This window comes from Somniosus microcephalus, chromosome 3 (assembly GCF_052327205.1).
Source record: "Somniosus microcephalus isolate GS21.2 chromosome 3, FLI_Smic_1.0, whole genome shotgun sequence".
Lineage (NCBI taxonomy): Eukaryota > Metazoa > Chordata > Chondrichthyes > Squaliformes > Somniosidae > Somniosus > Somniosus microcephalus.
Genome location: NC_140989.1, coordinates 1,635,341 through 1,653,756, shown reverse-complemented (window position 1 = coordinate 1,653,756; position 18,416 = coordinate 1,635,341). Strand labels below are relative to the sequence as shown.

The following is an 18,416-nucleotide window of genomic DNA, read 5'->3' as shown; positions in this document are numbered from 1 at the left end:
GTGAGTCGGGAGCACGTTCTACATCTCTCCCGGTTTTTATTTCTATTGGGATCAATAATCGGGAGAGATGTAGAACGGGCTGCCGACTCGCGATCACCCGTTTTACACAATCGCACAAAGTCAAGATCTACCCCCTTGTGGCAGACCTGGCTTAAGAACACAGCTCCTCATCTCGGCGGATTTCTTCAGATCGCTCTTACTGGTCGGTTAAGCGGCAAATGAACTTTAACAGAGATAAATGTGAGCTGAAGCACTTTGGTAGGAAAAATAGAAACATCACCCACACCTTAGACAATAAGAAACTGAATGGGGTGGAAGAGCAAAGGGATCTCGGGATACAAGTGAACAAATCATTAAAAGCAGCATCGCAGGTCAGCAAAGCAATTAATGATAACAAGGCACGGGGATTTATTTCTAGGGGTATCAAATTCAAAAGTAGAGAAGTTACAATAAACTAGTATAGGACCTGGTCAGGCCACACTTGGAGAACTGCGCACAGTTCAGGTCTCCACACTATAAAAGGACACAGAAGCACTGGAGAAAGTGCGAAGAAGATTTACAAGGATAGTACCGGAACGGAGAGATTACAGCTAGCGGGAAAGATTGATAAGCTGGGGGCTTTTTTTCTTTAGGTGACCTGATAGAGGGCTTTAAAATTCTGAATGGGAAGGACAGGGTAGATGTGGAGAGATGTTTCCACTTGTGGGAGAATCCAAAACCAGGGGCCATAAATACAAGATAGTTACTAATAAATCCAATGGGGAAATGAGGAGGAATTTCTGTACTCAGAGGCTGGTTAGGATGTGGAACTCACTACCACAGGAAGTGGTTGAGGCGAATAGCTCAGTTACTTTTAAAAGGAAACTAGAGGAGTACATGAGAGAAAAGGGAGGAGAAAGATCTGCTGAAAGGCTGAGATGAGGTGGATAGAATGGGAGGAGTCTCCTGTGGAGTATAAAGACCAGCACAGACTAGTTGGGCCGAATGGCCAGTTTCTGGACGGTATATTCGATGTCATTCGAGGTAATATTTGCTGACAATCTGCTGTAAGTTGGTAAGAGCAATCATCCTGTCAGTTAATTCCCGCCAGCCCATTGCACCAGTCTATTTAGGGAAGGGGCTCCAAGATGTGACAGAGGACGGAGTTCCTTCCCTCACTTTATCCAAGGTGAGTGTCAGTGCAGTCACAGTAATTCTGGCCCGGTGTGGTCAAGGAGCGACTGTTGTGCAGCAGCTTTGAAGCTTTAAAGCCCTTCCTTTATGCTGCAGGTGAGAATGCACCTATTTAAATGTCTGCTAGAGTTCTTTGAACAAGTGTCGGCTGTGAACGTTGTGTAAATGCTCCTTTAGAGAGTCCGTTCTGTGGGCAGGAACTTGCACTGAACGGATAATATACGCCGATCGCAGTGCAATCAGCAGATGCACTTGTATCACATCATCCACTCCCAAGGTGCTTGCAGACAGGGTTTCCATGCTATAAGGTTCAGTTAACCTTTAGCAGATCATTTTAAGCAGGAGCAGGTTTTATAAAATGTGGTGCTTCAAGTTGTATTATTTTTGGTTCTTTTAAATATTAACAGGTCCATTGGCTGATCCGGTCCTTATTCAGTATCCAACAGTCAGCAAGGTGCCAGAGGGTGAAACCATCCAGTTACAATGTGCCATGTACAATGCCAGTGTGAGTGACACTGATGTCCACTGGCACTACCAGCGACCTGGGAACAACAGCGAGTGGGTGATGAGCCAGTTTGTGAATGGCACCATTACCAGATCCCGGGGTTTCCCCGACCGTTTTCAACCTTCCAGGAACGTCACCAGTAACAGTTACATTCTGACCATCGTGAATGTGTCCCTCAGTGATACTGCTGTCTACAGCTGTGGTGTGTGGAGCTACATCTATGGAGCAGGGACCCAGCTCAATGTAACCGGTAAGTCAATGTTAGCTAACACTGGCAGGGTCTCAGTAACAGCACCGTATTGAGTATAAGAACACGGAAGCTATGGGATGAGACAAGGCCATTTGGACACTGAGCCCTGTCCTTCCAACAACAATGCCCAGTTTGTCCAGTCACAGACGCGCCTCCATTCATTTCCTTTAAGTTGGCAGATAACCACAGGGAACACTTGTAAAGAGATGTCCTCCCCACAGCAACTGCGCAAAAAAACTACCACAGGGAATTAGTCCAATGCTGTTCAATCTTAAAATAAAATAATGCAAATGTTGGAAATCCGAAATAAAACAGAAAATGCTAGAAATACATAACAGGCCGATGCCCATCTGTACAGAGAAAGGCCGAGCCCATGTTTTGGGCTTATAGCCTGAATAAACTGGGGGGAAACAGCCCCTTTTAGACTCAACAAAATGAAGTGGGGAACGGGGCAGAGAGAAGAGCTGAACGACAACAGGCGTCACAAAGAGGCAGCTGATTGGTTCAGTGACCCGCCAACAGGTTTATAATAAAGCTGGAAAGAGGTGTAAACAGGAGATGATGGACGGAGACCATCTCCAGGAGGTAACAACGAGGGATTAACACAGGAAAAGGATGTGAAAATAGCTCCATGTGAAAAGGCACAGGGAATATACACAGCAAATAAACCCCAGAATCAAGTGGACGGAGATGGAAAACATGGACAGGGAAATGGGAGATTAAAAAGATTAAATAGTCTGAATCACATTTCCCCGCCCAGCGCCCATCTCCCTCCTCCCCTTTTCCTACATCCACCTCATTCCAATCTAACCTTGAATGTTGATATAGTTTCTGCCGCAACCGCTAACTGTGCAAGTGAACTCCAAGCCTCAGGACTTGAACTCCCAGGAAGCTAGAGTTCCTGCCGCCACTGGCGAAGGTGGCCAATCCCTGGCAGCTCGCCAGCGAGAGCCCACTGCCTACCATGCAAGTGAGCTGCCCGGCGTGGGCATGGGACAGGAGGGAGTGCACGGCCACTGTGCTTCGGTCAGTGGAATGGCAGAGGGCAAATCCAGGCCACACTTCCCCAAGATTATGTTGAACTTGGTTGGAACAGGTTCGGAGGTCAAAGCTGGAGAGGTGTGAGTGAGAAAGAGAAGGGGTTGAACAGCAAGTGGATTTAGATCATGCCTTTCACGCAAAGTGCTTCCCAGGTCACAGAGATGTGAGGAAAAGAATGGTTCCCAAGCCAGGGAGGGTTGGGGAACGTGGGCCGGCAGCGAGGCGGAGTTGTGTGGCGGAGCAAGGAGGATCATTCCTGCTCCTCCCGACTCCACAGAAACAACATTTTGGAAGTTCTGGGGCCTTTTTGAGGCCTTTGGTTGAGCGATGTCCTGCGGTCCCTTTAGCTTTGGCCCAAACTGCCATGTAGATCAGGCGAGGGCCTCTGCGCTACTCAATTGGTTGTCTTTGCGCCTGTTTTAGGCCCATAGAATGGACACAACAATGTTACAGTAAGAAATAACAACAGAAAATGCTGGAATCACTCGGCAGGTCAGGCAGCATCGTGGAGAGAGGAACAGAGTTAACGTTTCGGGTCGATGACCCTTGGTCAGAATGTTAAAGTCAGACTCCATTATATCTGATGGACCTGACATTCGAGGCTGTTAACTTGCTGGATATAAAGGCGGCAATTTTAAGCGAACCCGCCCGTCGGACACTGATGGGCTCGGGTGCAATACTGGTTTTAAAACCCGCCCGATTTTACTGTCCATTGAAGAATATTAGGTGGAGAGTAAAACTGACATTCCACCCGATCCCGGCAGTGTCCCGACTGGTCAGTTCGGATACAATTACGCCCAAGGACTCGAATCTAAACTAACTGCTGGTTTTATGTCAATCTTGGACATTGAGCTTACTGAAGCTGCCGTGTGTGTAACGTTCTGATATTTTACAGAAGAATCATCCGACAATAATTCCTGGATGTCCGATCTCACTTTTATTAGCATGGGCACAATTCTGGGCTTCGTTGTCTTATTCGCCATTGTTCTGGGGTCATTGTTCCTCATAAAACCAAGGATGCGCTTGGCGAGGATCTCAACACAAAGGTAAATACAACTCCAGCTGGTGTCTGATACTGTTGCAGCACAGAGTCAGTATTTGATAATTTGCTGCTTTTGATGAACAAACACACTTCCATTGCACTGCACAGTTCCACTGCAAGTCCTGTGATCTGCTGCTGTTGAGACCATCACATGTCCAGATGCCCAACTGCTGTCCGTTATCTCTAACTCTGTCCTGGCATCGCACTTCCCCCAGCACCGGCCCAGAGACACCCGCTAGTTAGAGTCAAATGGGTGAAGCCCTGAACATCACCCCGCAAGACCCCCTGTAGGAGCCGGCTAATGTGCCACCTACCCCACCTGACCAGCTATCTCCGAGTGCCGGTTTAGTGCCCGCGGCTCACTGGCCGCACGGCGCCTCATGGTGACAAGAACAAGCACTCGGCTCCACCAGTCCGTGTTGGCATTTACCCCCCACACCAAGAAATAGTCTGAGTCACATTTACCCGCCCTGTTCCCATCTCCCTTCATCCCCTTTTCCTTCATCCCCCTCTCCAATCTAATCTCCAATGTTGATATTGTTTCTGCCTCAGCCACAGACCCTGGGAGTGAAGCCCACAGCCTCACAATACTCTGTGTGAACAGATTTCTCCCGCCCGCGGTTCTAAATCACTGACATTTAATCTTCTATCTCCGGCCCCTCATTCTTTGCCAATTAACTACTGGAAACACTCTGCTTCTATCTACCCTGTCCCAGCTTTTCAGAATTTGAAACAACTCGATCATATCGCCCCGTAATCTGCAGTGTTCTAATGAAAACAACAATCTCTCAAGTCCTTCTTTGTATTTATATTTCCTCAACCCAGTGAATCTGTGCTGTTCCCTCGCTGCAGCCTCGCTATCCTTCCTATAGTGGAGCCCAATACTGCACACAGTCCTCGAACTGGGGGCCCACCTGTCAGCACTTGCCCCCTCTGCCCTCCTCCTGCGGGGTGCCCGCCGCGATCGCTCAGCCTGACGCTCCTCGAGTGCCGGGCTCTTTTGCCGGCAGTCCCGCCCCCCGGTGGTCCAGCAGGGCCCCGGTGTGCGCTGTGCTAGGCCCCTCTCCTTTAATCAGGGGAGGGAGGCCTGTAGTCCCGCGGCCTGACCTGCCGCAGGGTCTTGGCATGTCTCCGCTTCCAGTAGCGCCCCTCCTCCCTCTGGGGGCGCTACTGGGAAAATCGGCCGTGGGGGCGCTAACTTTAGCGCCCCGGTGAAGGTAGCGTCCCACTAACCAATTTTTATCCCGTAGAGTCCTGGCATTCCCACTAGGAATCCCTGGGTTTCTTTGTTATGGAGAAGGAGGAGGATGAGGAGGTGGAATCGGGTAGATTGAAGGGTTTTAGAGTGAAGCATCACAAAAGACATTTGTTCCCTGCACCCAGATACCCAATCACCAGGGCCTGCAGACCAAGAGGTTTTATCTGGTCTTCCCTGGATGTCAGTGAGCGCTGTGCTTCCCTCCCCAGAGAGTTTTGGGCTGATAGATCACCTGCTAACTGAAGACCTACAGCCCACTTCTACCAGAAACACTGTAGCACCGAAAGTCACCACTACCTTGAATTTCTCTGTAACTGGCTCCTTGCTCTGTACTCTGTCGACATCAGGAAGCCGAGCCCTGCTCACGGGTATTTCCAGCATGTGTCTGAATGCTGAGGAAATGTTTACTGTTAGTAAAGGACGGACAGTCTTCGTGGATCTGAACGAACATTAAACACATTAAGACATTCTGAGAACTATTTTTTAAACTTTATTTTTGAAATTTGAAATGCTGGCTTTGCACAGGTTGCAGTTATACTGCAGTGACTGTGAAGTCAAAGTAGTGTGAAAGCACTCGGAGCCAAGGCGAATCCTGAATTCAGGCTGGTTCGGGTGCAGTTGTCCTGCACACGTTGCATTGCTTTGATGCTGAAATCACAATAAGGGAAAGAATCCAACACACGTTAACTGGGTCAGATTTACCATGATCTGTGTGTTGTAAAGAAGGCCGCTCTTTCTCAAAGTATGACAGGCTCTGCGCTTATTGGGTTGAGTATATCAGAGTAAAGTCGCGATCCTGAACTCCCGGTAGAAAGTTGCACAAAGGGAAGTCGATTGGAAGACTGGGACCAGTGTTTTCACCTTGTCCCCAACCCAAGCTCCCTTTGTGCTCAGCGCCCCACTGTAGGGGGTTTTCTCACTCTTTTTTGGGTATGAGAAGTAAGAATCAACCGAGGCTGAAATACTTTTCTAAATGAATAGGTTTATTGACATGAACACACAACAGTTTTACTGATAAAGGTGCTTACAACCTTATCCGGGTCTAACTGGGAATGAAGGGCCCTCGCTCCTTCTCGGAGACCGAGGGTTAATTCTTCATTGCTGTCATCTTTCAACTGCTTCTTGTTCTAACCCCTAGAAATGGCTGTAAAATGGCGGATTTCTATCCTCTTGCTGGGGTTTATGGCAGTTTCTCAGTTTCCAAGGTCCAGCCAGACAGCTGTCCTTTCTCTAACCTCGGGCTTAGCTTCCCAAAAGCACAGCAAGTTTCTTGAACAACACTTTCTCTTCCACAGCCTGAAGGAACAATAACAAACTTCAACTTGGTCAAGCTTCCCAGCGTGCCTTCTGATTTTGGTCAAGTTTAACAGTTCTGTGTTCTTTCCTCTATTGATAATGAAATTCTGCTCTTACATAGAAACATAGAAGATAGGAGCAGGAGTAGGCCATTCGGCCCCTCGAGCCTGCTCCGCCATTCAATGCGATCATGGCTGATCATCCAAATTCAGTACCCGGTCCCTGCTTTCTCCCCATACCCCTTGATCCCTTTAGCCTTAAGAAATATATCCAACTCCTTCTTGAATATATTGAATGAATTGGTCTCTACTGCCTTCTGTGGTAGAGAATTCCACAGGTTCACCACTCTCTGGGTGAAGAAATTCCTCCTCATTTCTGTCCTAACTGGCTTACCCCTTATCCTTAGACTGTGACCCCTGGTTCTGGACTCCCCGACCATCGGGAACATCTCTTCAACAAGTAATCCAGCGTTTCTAGCCCATCCTTTTAATCTTCCTTAAAAGCTGGTATTAAAAGTCCATTTTAAAAGTCCCAAATGCTTCACCACCAAGAGCGTGAGCATTACAGCATTGTACTGTGGGAAAGATGCAGTGAATTAATCTCTTATGTTTATCTGATGTGTGCCATTTATTTAGGACCATTGATGAAGACCAGAACACTGTATATGCAACGGTGAATGGTAAGTAAACCAATTCAATGGTTATTGCAACATGTGCCAGGAATTACTCTCAATCCCAGATGTCCCTTCGTGCTGTTAGTTTCATGATGTCATTAACCTGCTATCAATTAGACCAATTCATTTGTCTGATTGACAAAATTAATCATTAAATGTTGGAAACTCCCATCCCAGGATCCTGTCAGAGTGACGGTGTTAGGAGGCTCCCCCTTGCCTTGTAGCTACAGGTTGAAGTGTCCCTCAGGGTGGCGATGCTGCAGAGACATTGGCCCCAAAATGCACGAGCCTCCAGGCACAGAAGGCCCAGGACCCAGCACACAGAACCACACTTTTGTAGGTCTGATATTGTCACTTCTCAGGGCAGCTGCTTGGAACAGAGGCGGTGAAGAGGTGACCTTATAGAGGATTTCAAGCTGATGAGAGGGTTTGGATCGAGTAGATGGAGAAAAACGATTCCCTCTGGCGAGTGGGTCAATAACCAGAGGTGACAGATTCAGAATCATTGGAACAGATGTGGAGGATGAGGAGAGATGTTTTCACTCAGAGAGTTGTTGGGATCGGGAACGCTCGACCTGGAAAGGTGGTGGAAGGTGATTCCATCGATAATTTTAAAGGGAATTGGGCGGGTTCTGGAGGATGAGGAGCTGACAGGGTGATGGACGGGGGGGCGGGGGGGGACTGAGCACCACTGATCTTTCAACGAGCCAGCACAGGCTGGGCGGGCCGAATGGCCTCTTTCTGTGCTGTAAGATTCGATGATTCTACGATGAAGGTTATAATGGAGTGCAGCCAATAGAGAGTGGTCCTGGTATCTCCCACCAGCTGCACTCCTGTCATGTGAAACTGCCTCCAGTGATAGCCGAGTGTTATTTGTCATTCACCATCTTTCCCTGTTTAAAGAGCTCGACCTGTGCACGGATCGATTCTGAAGGAACATCATTGTATTTTCTTTCAGATCAGACACGGACCAGCAACCAAACAGCCGCTGCTCCTGATATGGTAAGGGAACGGCTCTCAGTTGCTGTTTGTGCTGAATGTTTAACACACTTCAGGTTTACTGAAATATTCCGAAGCATGAAACACATCTATTGAACAGGAGGAACTTGCTATGAAATATCACCAATCATTCCCTGTCACGTGTGTTATTCAATAGGAGCTGAAAGAAAATAATCTAAGATCAGAAGTTCACAAATAAATGATTTGCCTTGTTTATTATCTGACTACATGTTGAATGTACGGAGATGTCCGCATAGTTACTGTGCCGGGAAATTCTCTCCCACATTGCAAGATCGAGGCCAGAGACATCTTGGGGCCGATTTTCGCCCAATACTCTGAGGCGGCCAATTGGGGATCTTAAGCTGAAAGGCGGGTTTAGCCCGCGGTGAGTTCAAGACTTGGTTAAGGAGTTGTAGCCAGTGCGAGGAACGGCCCCCGGAGGATCCACAAACAGCTGATTGTCACTTCAAGTGCCCGCTAGCGCTGAGGAAAGAGGCTGCCCGGCCTTTTGGTAGCTCGCACCTCAACTAACGCCCTCTCCGAACAGAGACTCGCTATTTGGGAGAAAACACGGCAGTGATGGCGATTTCAAGCACTGCTTAAAGGGAGACTCGCCATTTAAAGGGAGACTCGCCGTTTAAAGGGAGACTCGCCGTTTAAAGGGAGACTCACCATTTAAAGGAAGACTCGCCATTTAAAGGGAGACTCGCCATTTAAAGGGAGACTCACCATTTCATGGTCATTGCTGCTGGAGCTGTGAGGAGGATCTGTGAAAAATATCGGGAGTCTTTCTGGGAGACTTTGTCCAGGCTTCACCAACACTCCAGCAACATTTATTCTGGAAATACTCTGAGGACTTCAGCTATAAAGAGTGAGTGCTGTGCTACTCCAGCTTATTGGCCACCTTATAGGAGTTACCAGGAGAAAGGGAGTGCTTCGTCATTGGCCTCTTACTAGGGGTCTCCAGGGAGGAGGACATGAGGCCGGGCAGAGCATCACCAGCTGCTACAGGAGAGAGGGACAGTAGGGTGAGGTGGTGTCCTTCCCCCTGTGGGTTCAGGACATCCATCCTCCTCTAGACCTCCTCCTCCAGGATCTACAGTACCGCATCCGAGAACCTGAGCGACCTCGCTCTCGGACACTGAGTCCTCTCCCTCGGTCCCTGAGCACTCGGTCCCTGAACCCTCTCCCTCGGTCCCTGAGTCCTCTCCCTCGGTCCCCTTTCCCTTGGTCCCCTCTCCCTCGGTCCCCTCTCCCTCGGTCCCTGAGTCCCTCTCCCTCGGTCCCTCTCCCTCGGTCCCTGAGCCCTCAGTCCCTGAGCCCTTTCCCTCGGTCCCTGAGTCCTCTCCCTCAGCCCCCTCTCCCTCGGTCCCTGAGTCCCTCTTCCTCAGTCCCTCTCCCTCGGTCCCTGAGCCCTCACCCTCGGTCCCTGAGTCCTCTCCCTCGGTCCCTCTCCCTCAGTCCCTGAGCCCTCGGTCCCTGAGTCCTCTCCCTTGGTCCCTGAGCCCTCTCCCTCGGTTCCTGAGTCCTCTCCCTCAGTCCCTCTCCCTCAGTCCCTGAGTCCTCTCCCTCGGTCCCTGAGTCCCCTCCCTCAGTCCCTCTCCCTCGGTCCCTGAGTCCTCTCCCTCAGTCCCTCTCCCTCGGCCCCTCAGTCCCTCTCCCTCAGTCCCTGGGTCCCTCTGTCCCTCTCCCTCAGTCCCTGGGTCCCTCTCCCTCGGTCCCTGAGTCCCTCTCCCTCGGTCCCTCTCCCTCGGTCCCTGAGTCCTCTCCCTCAGTCCCCGAGTCCTCTCTTTCAGTCCCTGAGTCCCTCTCCCTCGGTCCCTCAGTCATCTCCCTCAGTCCCTCGGTCCCTGAGTCCCCTCCCTCAGTCACTGAGTCCCGTCCCTCAGTCCCTGAGTCCTCTCCCTCAGTCCCTGAGTCCTCTCCCTCAGTCCCTGAGTCCTCTCCCTCAGTCCCTCTTCCTCGGTCACTCAGTCCCTCTCCCTCAGTCCCTGAGTCCTCTCCCTCATTCCCTGAGTCCTCTCCCTCAGTCCCTCTTTTTTTACAGGTTTGCCCGTGCGTGAAGGCCTCTACTTTTTGCACATTTAAAAACCAGACGTAAGGACTTCATTTTAAAAGGAAAGTGGTCAATTAATTAAAATTAGAACATTTTTCCCACAGGTTTATTCTTTTTAAATACTTACAGTAAGGTAAGTGTATTTTTAGCCCCGAGTTTTTTATAAAATTATTTTTTTCAAAAATTTAAATTATTGTTTAAAATAGTTATTTAATGTTATTTATAGTTGATTTAAATAGTGTGATTTTTTTTCAAATTCATTTTAAGGTTAAGTACTGTTTTGGGCGCCCGGAGTTTTCATGAGATGGACAGTTCTTATGTCAAACTCATGAATGGGCTTTTCCCTCCTCCGATTGGTTGCCCAGTGCTCACGTGATCCCAGCCGACGCATCGCACTAACTACGCCACTGGATCACGCAAGCACAGCGCGCCGGGAGCTGGAGCGGGCCACAGACCGGAAATGCATGCAGGCCCAGGCCTCAACGGCCGGCGCGATAGGTAAGTGCAGGTCAGGGGCTTGCACCCGCGGGAAGCCCCCGACCCGAATTTAGGTTCGGGGGCTCGCCGCGCGTGCAAGCCCCCGATGTGCACTTACCCGGCGCGCCTGCCGTTCTGCTCCCGGGACGCTTGCAATTCCTGTTTTCAGTTGATTACTCCCGGGCAGCGTCTGACGTCACGCCGCCCAGGAGTGCAACCAGCGCGAAGCCTCGAGCGCGGGGTCTAAGTTAGACACGCCCCTTGAGGTCTCCTTAACATAGGCCACGCCCCCAATTTTTAACAAGCTGCAAAGCAATTTTACATGCAGAGCAGCATTTTAAATACATTTTTTGTATTTTTATTAATCTTTAGGTAACTTTTAAAAAGTTTTAAATACTTTTACATTATTTTGAAGAATGTAAAGTAGTTTTAAACAGAATTAAAGCGTAGTTATTTTGATGAGCCAGCTGAGATCACGTGGGCACTGGGCAACCAATGGGAGGTTGCAAAAGTTAATTCATGAGTTTGATAGTAAGAACTGTCAAACTCATGAAAACTCAGGGTGCCCGAAACAGCACTTAAACTACAAAAAAAAGTTTTAAAAAATCCCACTAAATAAATGAACTATGAATAACTGTAAAAAAAACTATTTTAAACAATTAATCAAATTTAAAAATTTTTTTTTTTTTTTAAACATATCGGGTCTAAAAATACACTTACCTTACTGTAAATTCTTTAAAAATAATAAACCTGTGGAAAAACTTTTATAAATTGTATTAATAGACCACTTACCTGTAAAACGAAGTACTTACGACTGGTATTTTCAAGCGTAAAAACCGGAGGCCTTTACGCACGGGCAACTCTTCACAAAAAAAGGAAATTCAGCGCACACGCACTGCCTGATATGTCGTACGCGTTCCGCCTCTTAACCCCTTGGTTAAGAGGACAGGAAATGCCGGTTTTCAGTGCATGCGCTGTGCATCCTGAAAACCGGCACTTCCATCGGGCCCACGCATGAGTACCCCTTCCGTACTCACGCGTTGGGACCTGAATCACTGGGCCATTGTGTTTGCGTGCACTCTGTGGAAACTCTTACACAGTCTCACGTCCCCATTGTGAACTGAACATCAAGTTGGTCTTTGAAAATGTAGTTAGTTCCTTTTATGTAACAGGTTGTCTACAACATGTCCCATTGCATGTAATGCCATCAACGACTGTAGACTCCTCACTATAATGGAGCAGGTTAATTGTGTTGTACTTTAAATGTCATAACATTTCTCCATTGTAGAAAGGGCAGAAGCTGTTTTACAGAATGTGCGTGTAGTATCTGTGAAACGTGTAACCTTGACAGAAAATTCATCCACTTTAAGGAACTTGTGGCTAAAATATTCCTTTCGAGCTTGCTGCAAGAAGCTGGGCCATACAGACCAGCCATGGTTCAGGAAGATTCAATCTCTGCTGTGCTCCGAGTTAGCTGATCCCAGCTGGGCTAGAGACAGGCATGTTACAATCGGCCTCAGCACCGTAGATTCATTAAGGGAAAATGAGCTAAAAACTCATTCTTGATGGCTTTCCAGCAATCCTTAGGTGTCTCCCGTGGATCACTGGGCAGCACTCTCATCACTGAATCAGAAGGTCGTGGGTTCGAGTCCCCACTCGAGACTTGAGCACTGAATCCAGGCTGACACTCCAGTGCAGTGCTGAGGGAGTGCTGCACTGTCGGAGGTGCCGTCGTTCGGATGAGACGTTAAACCGAGGCCCCGTCTGCCCTCTCGGGTGAACGTAAAAGATCCTATGGCACTATTTTGAAGGAGAGCAGGGGAGTTCTCCCCAGTGTCCTGGCCAATATTTATACCTCAGCCAACATCACTAATGTAAATTAACTGGTCATTATCACATTGCTGTTTGTGGGAGCTTGCTGTGTGAAAATTGGCTGCTGCATTTCCTACATTACATCAGTGACCACACTTCAAAAGTACTTCATTGGCTGTAAAGCGCTTTGGGATGTCCTGAGGTCATGAAAGGTGCTATATAAATGCAAGTCTTTATTTCCTTCTTTTCTTCCCTTCCCTTTTCTGTTTTTGACATTGGATAATGGCTGGATAAGGCTCGCTTGTGATAGTCTCAATAAAATAGCCAGCTGATATTCATCATTGAAGCTCACTGGTGAATAATGGCCATCAGAGTGACCAGCGCCAATCAAAGCACATCCCAGCAACCAATCAATATCTTCCCGAGTTCCACCAGGACCACTCAGTTCCTGACCTCATTACAGCCTTGGTCCAAACATGGACAAAAGAGCTGAATTCCAGAAGTGAGGTGAGAGTGACTGCCCTTGACATCAAAGCAGCATTTGACCGAGTGTGGCATCAAGAAGCCCTAGTAAAATTGAAGTGGGGATGTTCGCTGATGATTGCACAGTGTTCAGTTCCATTCGCAACCCCATAGATAATGAAGCAGTCCATGTCCACATGCAGCAAGACCTGGATGACATAAGTGGCAAGTAACATTCGCGCCAGGCAATGACTATCTCGAAGAAGTGAGAATCTAACCAACGCCCCTTGACATTCAACAGCATTACCATCGCTGAAACACAACCATCACCATCCTGGGGGTCACCATTGACCAGAAACTTAACTGGAACAGCCACATAAATACTGTGGCAACAAGAGCAGGTCAGAGGCTGGGTATTCTGCAGCAAGTGTCTCACCTCCTGACTCCTCAAAGCCTTTCCACCATCTACAAGGCACAAGTAAGGAGTGTGATGGAATACTCTCCACTTGCCTGGATGAGTGCAGCTCCAACAACACTCAAGTAGCTCGACACCATCCAGGACAAAGCAGCCCACTTGACTGGCACCCCATCCCTACCTTAAACATTCACTCCCTCCACCACCGGCGTACCGTGGCTGCAGTGTGTACCATCTACAAGATGCACTGCAGCAACTTGCCAAGGCTTCTTCAGCAGCACCTCCCAAACCTTCAACCTCTACCACCTAGAAGGACAAGGGCAGGAGGCACATGGTAACACCACCACCTCCAAGTTCCTTTCCAAGTCACACACCATCCTGACTTGGAAGTGTATCGCCGATCCTTCATCGTCGCTGGGTCAAAATCCTGGAGCTCGCTGCTCAACAGCACTGTGGGAGTACATTCACCACACGGACTGCAGCGGTTCAAGAAGGCAGCTCACCACCACCTTCTCAAGGGCAATTAGGGATGGGCAATAAATGCTGGCCTAGCTAGGAACGCCCACATCCCATAAACAAATAAAAGAAGAGGAAACGAGCAAAAGAGAAGAAATCATTCAACTTACAATAATACACGCAGCTAATGTATTTGCAAAAGTGATTTATCGAAGAAATAAAAATAAATAATTCAATCGATTCACCAGCAGGCAATCTTTCACCACATATATGAAATAACCAATGACTGATGTTTTTACTGTATTGCAGTTGGATGAGGTAGAAATCCATTATGCTGTGCTTCAATTCACTCAACAAGGCACCGTGCAGCCGAAAGTGACAGTTACTGAAGGTACCTCAGATTATGCAGCTGTGAAACGTCCATAATCACCTGAAGTTCTTCAACAAGGTCATTCAGTAACTGTGGCAGATATCAAGCAAAGAGGCACACAAACATAATAAACATGTCATGTCGACAGGCTCAGGGCCCCATACCAATATAGAGCGCATGTCCAGACACTCCCGGACCCTGATATTACCGGACAGAACCGGCATTCCCGGACCCTGATATTACCGGACAGTCCAACACTCCCAGACCCTGATATTACCGAACAGTCAGACACTCCCAGACCCTGATATTACCGGACAGTCGGACACTCCCGGACCCTGATATTGCCGGACAGTCCGACACTCCCGGACCCTGATATTACCGGACAGTCCGACACTCCCGGACCCTGATATTACCGGACAATCCGACACTCCTGGACCCTGATATTACCGGACAGTCCGACACTCCCGGACCCTGACATTACCGGACAGTCCGACACTCCCGGACTCTGATATTACCGGACAGTCCGACACTCCCGGACCCTGATATTACCGGACAGTCCGACACTCCCGGACCCTGATATTACCGGACATTCTGACACTCCTGGACCCTGATATTACCGAACAGTCCGACACTCCCGGACCCTGATATTACCGGACAATCCGACACTCCCAGACTCTGATATTATCGGACAGTCCGACACTCCAGGACCCTGATATTACTGGACAGTCTGACACTCCCAGACTCTGATATTATCGGACAGTCCGACACTCCAGGACCCTGATATTACTGGACAGTCTGACACTCCCGGACCCTGATATTACCCGACAGTCCGACACTCCCGAACCCTGATATTACCGGACAGTCCGACACGCCCGGACCCTGATATTACCGGACAGTCCGACACTCCCGGACCCTGATATTACCGGACAGTCCGACACTCCCGGACCCTGATATTACCGGACATTCTGACACTCCTGGACCCTGATATTACCGGACAGTCCCGCACTCCCGGACCCTGATATTACCGGACAGTCCGACACTCCCGGACCCTGATATTACTGGACAGTCTGACACTCCCGAACCCTGATATTACCCGACAGTCCGACACTCCCGAACCCTGATATTACCGGACAGTCTGACATTCCCGTACCCTGATATTACCAGACAATCCGACACTCCCGGGCCCTGATATTACCGGACAGTCCAACACTCCCTGACCCTGATATTACCGGACAGCCCGACACTCCCGGACCCTGATATTACCGGACAGTCCGACAGTCCCGGACCCTGATATTACCGGACAGCCCGACACTCCCAGACCCTGATATTACCGGACAGTCCGACACTCCCGGACCCTGATATTGCCGGACAGTCTGACACTCCCGGACCCTGATATTACCAGACAGTCCGACGCTCCCGGACCCTGATATTACCAGACAGTCCGACACTCCCGGACCCTGATATTACCAGACAGTCCGACACTCCCGGACCCTGATATTACCGGACCGTCCGACGCTCCCAGACCCTGATATTACCGGACAGTCCCACACTCCCAGACCCTGATATTACTGGATAGGGCCTGAAACTTCCAGATGCTGATATTGCTGTGCCTGTAATTTTTCTCTGAACACATTACTTTCTGTATGAATATTGCTACTTGCATCTAACGCCGAAGAATAAGCAGCATTTGTAATTCCCTTTTGTGAAGGTAAATCTTTATATCTGTAATGGTAATTATGTTTTGCACCTTTAAGGGCTAATAATTGTTAGGTATTGGTTAGAGATTGATTATCTCTCCCAATCGGTGGTGGTCTGAATTGCCAAGAGTTTGTTCGGGGTACGAATCAGTTTGGGCCTGATCCTGGTGGCCCGAGGATTGATAGAAATCTCTTGCGCCGTCTCCTCCTGGTTCCATGGCAAGGTGTTTAAAAATTAATCAGCAATGTTCCTTTGGTTTGTGGCCAGAGATCACTGGAGAATCCTGAGCGGGACAGGTGTCGCTGACCAATTCAGGATCAACTGACCATGGCTCCAAGGTGGCCTTACAGAACTGGGGGTCAAAGGGCTAATCACCTCAGCCCCAGGACGTCACTGCAGGTGTTCCTCAGGGCAGTGTCCTGGGCTCAACTATCTTCAGCTGCTTCATTAATGGCCTTCCTCCATCATAAGATGGGGAATGGGGCGTTTGCTGCTGATTGCAATGTCCACCTCCACTCACAACTCCTCAGATAATGAAGTAGCCAATGCCAGCCTGCAATAGGACATTCAGGCCTGGTCTGATGTGGCAGGTAACAGTTGCATCAGGAAAGAAAGTGCAGATGCCTCACCTTCCAAAGCTGCAAATATGCTGTGCCATCATTGACCAGAAACTGAACTGGACCAGCCATGTCAATAGTGTGACTACAACAGCAGGACAGAGGCTGGACACTCTGTGACAGCTGGTTCACCTTCTAACCCCTCAAAGCGTCTTCACAATCTACAAGGCTTTTCAAGTGAACATTCACCACTTGCCTGGATGGGTGCAGCTGCAACAACACTTGAGAAGCTCAACACCGTCCAGGATAGAGCAGTTCATTTGATTGGCACCTCTGCCACTGGGCTCAATATCCACCCCTCCACCACCGGTGCACCATGGCTGCAGTGTGTGCAATCTACAGGATGCACTGCAGCAACTCACCAAGGTTATCTTGACTATAGCTCCCTCCTCTGCTACCTCTAACATCAAGAAGAGCAACAGCAGCAATGCTGCAGGAACATCTTCACTTCCACATTACAGCGTTGTGTAAGCACCTTCACCACACGGACTGCAGAGGTTCAAGGAGAGGGTCCACCCCCGCCACAAGCCTCAGGTCAACTAGGTCGAGACAATAAATGCCCACATCCCGAGAAGAAAAGTAAAATGGATAAATTAAATCATGTTATTGAGAATGTAATTTTTGACATTTTGATTTCATTTAAAACCCTCATTTTGTTATTTACTGAGAAATAAAATGGCAGGCAGAAACTGTGCTGTGTGATTCAATAGGTTCCCTTGTGAATTTATTCTTTATGTTCGGCTGGTCGTGCAGCATGAGTGGTTTTCAATGGGAAGTCTGTGCCAGTTTCTCCCGATCAAATGAGGCTTCAAAGAAACATCAAATCTTGTCACCCGCAGATACATATAAACAGAAAAAAAATATTCTCACTTCATTCTCTCACCTGTCATACTTACCTGTGCACCATTGCCCACATCACACTACCTCTGCAGCTGTCATTTGCACACTTACATTGCAGCAGACCCACAGCTCACCTCGTTTGAAGGGATAATTACTAGTCCTCGCCCCTTTAGGGCTATCCCGGATCAGGCGTATTCCTCAGACGTTCACTTTCAACTAAAGTTTGAGGTAGCCGAATCCTAAAGATGCTTAATTGGGTCTAAAGGTCCGGACTATCTCTCCCTAAAGGAAAGGAACAACCTGAAAATGTTACCGTGCTCCAGATAGCACTTTTAATAAGTTTAGCTAGACTGTAATGTTCCGGATATTATGAGGGTCCGGAAAACTCCCCCAAAATTCTGCAACTCCTCACCAAAGAGTGTACAGAGATTGAGTTTGCGAGTTTGATACAGAAGTCTTATGTGAGACAATTCTAAAAATATATAGATTTATTAAAGAACCGACATGTAATTTACAGTTGGTGAGTCAGTCGCAACATTAACAGTGACAGAAAGAGAAAGCTTACAATCTTCTTATCAGAGAACCTTACTGTCAAAGCTTAACTTCGCGACAGTTTTATAGTTCTTACAGTTCTATTCAGGATACCCACCAAAATCAATTACCTTTGATCCCCGAGGTACAAAGAGTTGGAAACTTACAGAGCCACCTCTGAACCCGAGAATCACTTTGCCCCTTTAAAGCGAGTCTACTATCCCATTTGAGAGTTCAATACATATACCCTTTCCGGTGGTATTTCCTTTAAGGTTTTCTGCTGATGTAAGCTAATTATCTCTAGTCATTTTTCTGCTGACCCCTGCAATTCTTACAGTCACCTCAGCTGGTAGCATTACAGAATTATGTCTCTTCTCTAGGTGTTCTAAGTTTACCATAAAAAACGGTGTTACGGCAGGTGTGTTTTTTACTTGATGTCATTTTT

The 18,416-nt window shown here is 48.3% G+C and overlaps 1 protein-coding gene across 1 annotated transcript in view; it reads left to right on the top strand.

Annotated features, from left to right (window-relative positions):
* Window positions 1–17,307, top strand: part of LOC147120783 (uncharacterized) — a 110,803-nt gene extending 93,496 nt beyond the window's left edge. The window contains exons 4-8 of the mRNA XM_085978513.1: window positions 1,581–1,928; window positions 3,865–4,015; window positions 7,201–7,244; window positions 8,197–8,240; window positions 14,225–17,307. Coding sequence (XP_085834639.1) covers window positions 1,581–1,928; window positions 3,865–4,015; window positions 7,201–7,244; window positions 8,197–8,240; window positions 14,225–14,341 — 704 coding nt within the window. The 3' untranslated portion in view covers window positions 14,342–17,307. The remainder of the gene's footprint in view (window positions 1–1,580; window positions 1,929–3,864; window positions 4,016–7,200; window positions 7,245–8,196; window positions 8,241–14,224) is intronic.
* The last annotated feature ends 1,109 nt before the right edge of the window (window positions 17,308–18,416 follow it).